Source organism: Scyliorhinus canicula, chromosome 12 (genome assembly GCF_902713615.1).
Source record: "Scyliorhinus canicula chromosome 12, sScyCan1.1, whole genome shotgun sequence".
Taxonomy (NCBI): Eukaryota; Metazoa; Chordata; class Chondrichthyes; order Carcharhiniformes; family Scyliorhinidae; genus Scyliorhinus; species Scyliorhinus canicula.
Window position 1 is genome coordinate 121,179,043 of NC_052157.1, and position 6,133 is coordinate 121,185,175.

General features: G+C 45.6%; 1 protein-coding gene across 1 annotated transcript; it reads left to right on the top strand.

Moving 5' to 3' along the window:
• Nucleotides 1-1,262: 1,262 nt before the first annotated feature.
• On the top strand, nucleotides 1,263-5,892 carry LOC119974755 (fibrinogen-like protein 1-like protein). The gene is made up of 3 exons (XM_038813955.1): nucleotides 1,263-1,331; nucleotides 3,571-3,699; nucleotides 4,613-5,892. The coding sequence occupies exons 1-3, from the start codon at nucleotides 1,316-1,318 to the stop codon at nucleotides 5,242-5,244; spliced, it is 777 nt and encodes a 258-aa protein (XP_038669883.1). The 5' UTR covers nucleotides 1,263-1,315; the 3' UTR covers nucleotides 5,245-5,892.
• Nucleotides 5,893-6,133: the final 241 nt, after the last annotated feature.

Genomic DNA, 6,133 nt, shown 5'->3' on the forward strand with positions numbered 1-6,133 from the left:
CCACTGAATAGGTGTTGCGTTAATAGGACAAATGTTTGAAAGTCAGGGTTTAACGTGTAATTTTGGTTCTAACCACTGATTTCAACTTGCCTGGAAATGCTAACCAAAAACCTGTAGGTTTAGCACTCAAGTGCTGACAAGGCACAGTCTACTTGGAGACTAGGTACTGCTCTGTCTGATGCACAGCAGCAGCTTGCTAGGTGGCTTGCGGGCTGAGGGAGAGGCAGGGCAGGTTCTTGGATGCTGCACTGGAGGTCCCGGTGAAGATGGTCCAGAGAAGAGATGTCTTACACTTGCTGTGGGATGTCGGAAGCCCCCTCTCCTTTCTGTTCCTCTCTCTTACAGCAGCAGCTGCTGCTCTCTCTGACCACATGTCCCCCTCCCATTCCTCATCCAGACCAAAGAGGACCCCAAACAAGGTGCTCCTAATTGCGAACACCCTTTCCCCTGGTGACACCTATAAGGTTTCCAATAAGATAGAGTAACACACCACTCATTCTTTGAAGGTAAAGTCCTCAGAGAATTTTCGAGAATGTTGGTGAAGTCTTGAATAAGTGTCCCAGTAAGCCTCTCAATGTATCTCAGGGGCTCCCTTCATAGCTCCAGCAGCAAGTGAGCATGAAATGGTGAGAATTTCTTTCTGTAGCATTGGAAGTCAACATCAATACTGTGTTCATTCCCAACTACCAGGCCACTGTTAGGAGAGAGCACTATTTTAGTGAAAATTACCAAAGTGCCATGTGAGCACTTTAACGGATTCAAGCAGATATTTTAAGTGGATTTTGTAAACCACTGGATGACTATCCATGTCCCTAATGTCAATTTCTTTAGAAAGATGGTTCCCTGTCCCAAATTCGAGCAAAAGCTTTGTTCCAGCTCAAGGTCCCACATTGACCATCTCGTTACTTCTTTAATTCCTAAAGCATTGGGTGATAATTTCCATCGTAGATCCAATCATACCCTTCCTAACAATGTATTTCGCAAAGAGATTTCACCCCTTAGTCATTTGTGTGAGATGGCAGAAGATACCTGGTTCTCTGAAACTGGGCCAATATAAACCAGAGATTAGAGATGGATGGGAAAAATCTGGTGATCATGGCTGCAGTGCTTCAAGAGTTAATCAGGCTTTCTAGTTCAAAAAAATAATGTTTAGTGGGTTCTGCCCAGTGTCAATATCAAATTACCAAATATCTCAAGTGTGCGCGTTGTGCAGACTGCTGGAAGCACTGTGTGGGTGTGTCTATGCAAACAAATTTGTCTCAGCATAAATACAGAGATTTCAGTGCTGACTTTAGTCTGCGCTGTTTGAGGCAGGATGGCGACTAAAATGGGTGAGTCTGAGTTTCGATGCTTTCTGCTAAACAAAAACATTCATAACGTTGAGTTTATTTTGTTTCCAGTTTTGTCCTCTCCAAGATGCTGACTCTTGCAGGGTACATTTCTGCAGGTTCACAATGGTCCTCAGAATAGCAGCAGGTTATTTGATTGAGCAGTGCATCAGTCAATACCAATTCTACCCTTACCAACATCCCCACATGAAAGCACTTTGCAGCGTAGCAATCAGAAACAAGAAACCTAGATGGCAGTAAGCACTGTAAGTAGCTCCAAATGCCCGGGGTCAGAAAGACCATTAACAGTTGTTCCGACACTTGAAAATGAAAATCGCTTATTGTCACGAGTAGGCTTCAATGAAGTTACTGTGAAAAGCCCCTAGTCGCCACATTCCGGCGCGGCTGGTACGGGAATCGAACTGTGCTGCTGGCCTGCTTTAAAAGCCAGCGATTTAGCCTGGTGAGCTAAACCAGCCCCTTGTGCTCCAACTGGTAAGTGAGTGTAAATGTCAACAAGGACAGAATCAGGAAGGTCTTAAGTGCCCACAATGAATAACTTATTGCAAGGGGATGCGGTGGTGTAGTGATATTGTCACTCGACTAGTAAGCCTGAAACCTAGGGTAATGCTCTGGGACCTGAGTTCAAATCCCGCCACTGCAGATAGTGAAATTTGAATTCAATAAAAATCTGGAATTAAAAGTTGAATGATGACCATAAAGTCATTGCCAATTGTCATAAAAAATCAATCTGGTTCACTAATAATAGAACTAATCTTTATTGTCACACTACAATGAAGGTATTGTGGTCAGCCCCGAGTTGCACCTGTTTGGATACACAGAGGGAGAATTCAGAATGTCCAAATTACCTAATAGCACATCGTTCGGGTCTAGTGGGAGGAAATCGGAGCACCCGGAGGAAACCCACGCAGACACGGGAGAACGTGCAGACTCCGCACAGACAATGACCCAAGTCGCGAATCGACCCTGGTGCTCTGAAGCAACAGTGTTACCGAGCCGCCCAGGGGAAGGAAATCTCCCATCCTTACCTGGTCTGTGACTCCAGACTCACAGCAATGTGGTTGATACTTAACTGCCCCCTCAAGAGCAATTAGGGACTGACAACAAATGCTGGCACTGCCTGCAATGTGCACACCCCATGAATGAATGAAAAACAAACAAATGGGGCGGGATTCTCTAATCCCGCGGCAGAGTGTCCACGCCATTGTAAGTGCCGTCTACCCCACGACTAATTCTGGCCCCTACAGGGGGCCAGTCAGCACTGGAGCAGTTCACGCCGCTCCAGCTGTTAATCCTGACGTGAACTTGCGCCTTGGCCAACGCGCGCAATAACAGTGGCTTCCTTCAACGAGCCGGCCCTGACGCAACATTGCGCAGGACTACAGGGGCTGGTGGGCAGCCAGAGAGGCCGGCACGCCGATCGGTGGGCCCCAATCACGGGCCAGGCCACATTGGAAGTCACCCCTGGGGCCTGAACTTCACTTTCCCCTCTACCCCTATACTATATTACGCCCTAATCAATCAAGAATCTATCTAATACAGACTTAATTCAAACATTCTAACAATACAGGGATCCGTCCAGAGCAAGCCACAGTTGCAGGCCTGGAGTCTGCAGCTGCTTGTGGGAGTTTGACCTTTGACCCCATCTGCAACCCTGGTGGTAGAGTCTCCAAATCTTGATAGAAGTAAGGGGTTGGGTGGGGTGCGGCAGGGGGTGGAGGTGAGTGGTGGAGTCTGATCCTAAGCACGGAGGTAGGTGGCCCGGTACTCCAGCTCCACCTGGCCCACAAGCAGTTCTGAAAAGACACTGACCTATTGCCGAAGCTGCCCTCACCACCTTTAAACCGTTGGCTTCCTGAGAAACACAGGCGGTTCAGGGCGAAGGTGTCAGGGAAGGTAAATCAGCACTCATTGTAGTATTTGAATAGCTAACCCACTTTCTAGAAGCCAACTTTCCATTAAACCCAGCATGGGTAGGCTGTCTTGCATTGCTGCCTTCCTGCGTCTTGCATTGCTGCCTTCCTGCGTCTTGCATTGCTGCCTTCCTGCGTCTTGCATTGCTGCCTTCCTGCATCTTGCATTGTGCCTCTCTCCAAAGCTCGCACTGTTACAGCTTAACTCATAGTATGGCTCTCCCTTTCTGGTTCTTGCACAGTATGTCTCTGTCCGGTTGTTGTAACTGTCTCATGATTGGTAATGCTGTTTGTTTTGTAAATCTCAGGTTGTGTCCTGACTGCAATCATTCTTCTTGCAATGGGTGCTGCAAACTGTGAAGAGAAAATAGCCAACCTGCACATGTTACCTGCTGAAGAAAGGTTCACCAGGGGTATCCCAATAAGACCTCGATCTGGTTAGTATATGGCATCCTGGTTAGAAAATGAGCTCAATTAATTTTCCTTATGATCTTTGTTCAAGATTAATCACCAAAATTGGCTGGCTTGACCCAAAAGCAATTGTGAGAATAGAGTCAGACTCCATCGCTCTCCTTGGCAGCAGTAAGATTAAGGCAGTTTATTTGCTATATTAGTGGCACATTTAACACTAATATGGATTCTGACTTTATATTTCCACCATCACTGAGACTACCTATTACCCCCTCAGTAACGTTGGCTGGCGTGGCCCCATTCTCACCTCATCTCCTGTGGAAACTCTTATTCCCAGTGTTACCCCCCGACTTGGTTATTCCACCCACGCGGGGCTGGTATATCCTTCATGAACTTGAGGCCATCCAATTCCCTGCTGCCCCTGTGTTAATTTGCACCAAGTCTTGGTTTTAAAATTCTCTAAGTCTGGCCTCTTGCATCCCCAATCTAATTGCTTCACTACCCCTTTACTTTCCCCTATCCTTCATTTCCTCCATTCTGTCCTCGACAATTTTCCTACCCTTCTTGTACAATCTGTCCCCCTCCATCCTGACCCTGTCCCCGTCTCTGTCTTCATCCATCCTCATCATTTACTGTTTCTTTCCCCACCCAACTTTCGCCTGCCTCCTGTCCCTTGATGGTTGCTCCCCACTTTCTCCCTATCTCATCCACTTTTTATTCTGTCCCCATTTCTCCTCATCTCTCCCACACTTTGTCCTCTTTCTCACTCTCGCCTTCACTTTGCCCTTTCCTCCTACTTATCTTCTTTCAGTCATCTCCCGTCTCTCTCTCACCTCTTTCCATTCTTCTGCACTTTCCTCCACCACTCTTCCCCATCCCCTTTCCTCAACCCTCTCTCCTTTCATCAATAAATCAATCAAACTATCTTCCATATTGCAGGTTATCCCAAGGATTGCAGTGCTGTCCGAGGTAGAAGTGGACTTCACATCATCAAGCCTACTGGGTCCCCTCCACTTGTTGTGTATTGTCAATTGAGCAGATATGGTGGTGGATGGACCGTGATTCAAAAGAACACTTACCGTTCTAAAATTACCTGGAAGGAATATTGGACAGCCTACAAGTATGGGTTTGGCAATATCCTTCAGGATCATTGGCTGGGAAATGAATATATATTTAAGATCATAAGTCAGGGAAATTACAAAGTAATGTTCTTAATTTGTAATTCTCTTAACAGAGAGCGTGTTGCCTATTATGACTCATTTGCTATTGCGAATGAAAGAAATGGTTACCAATTGAGCTTAGGTCGATACTCCGGAAATGCAGGTAATGCTTTGATTGGAACTCTGAAGAGCGGTGTACATGATAACATGAAGTTTTCAACAGTCGACCGAGACCAGGATTTGTCAAGTTCAAACTGTGCAAGTTCTGCCAGGGGTGGCTTCTGGTATAACAGCTGTTACAGGGTTAACTTGAATTCAAAAGCAATCTCCTGGTATGGCTTTTGCAATGGTAACTGCAGACTTTCTCAGATTCTGATCAAACCCAACAATGTGTGTCTGCGGAGATATTAACAACAAATTTAGAGCTGGTGAGTTCCAGGTGATCCCGTATACATTATATGGGCTTTGTTCTTAAGTCCATCAGTCTGTGCATCCCTCTGGCCCACCTAGGCACCCTCTGTTATAAAATTGTATCTGGCCTGTCTGCAAAACAAGAAAGCAAATTATCTGGTATAGATTTATCTTGTGTTTTGGGATTTACCTATCTTCTCTTTAGGGGAGCTGAATTTCTGTGTGTAATGCCAGATTTAGAATGAAGAGAAACCAAACCTGTGGATTGGCGATTGGCTGTATCTACATTGCTCAAAGAATCAGAAACTATCACAAGCAAAACAAGTCCAAAAATCACTCTCAGACTTTTCCCAGCTTGGATCTCAGTTTTGAGATTTTACAGATTTGCACTTAGAACAATCTTCAAATGTTTTGACATATTTAAAAAGCATTGTTACTTTGTGATAGTTGTTTGACTGTTTTATTGTTGTCACCATAAATGGCAGCTGTGGGAAAGTTTAAGACCCTGGGTTGAAAATCAGATATTGCGTAAAAATGTTGAGCTACAATTCTGACTATTTACACAAATTGGTGTTTCATTCTCTGTATGATGTTGATCAAATTTCTTATGGTTTGCTTATGGTTGCAATAAAATCTACTTCAATATTTTCTGATGGTTTGCATGTCTCTTCTGGTCTGGACAGTCCCTCAACATCGAGGTGACTCGCTTCCATTCCGGGGAGGTGGGTTCTGTGGTGGTTGAAAAGTCCGGTCCTGGATCTGCAGACTCTGCCGCAGGTTTGGTAGGTGGTGTTTGGTGAGGTGGGTCGGTGGAACACTCTAGGTTCTGTGCTCTCCTTCTGCTGTTTACACTTGCCCTCCACATGCTCCACCCAACGACGCTCGAGGT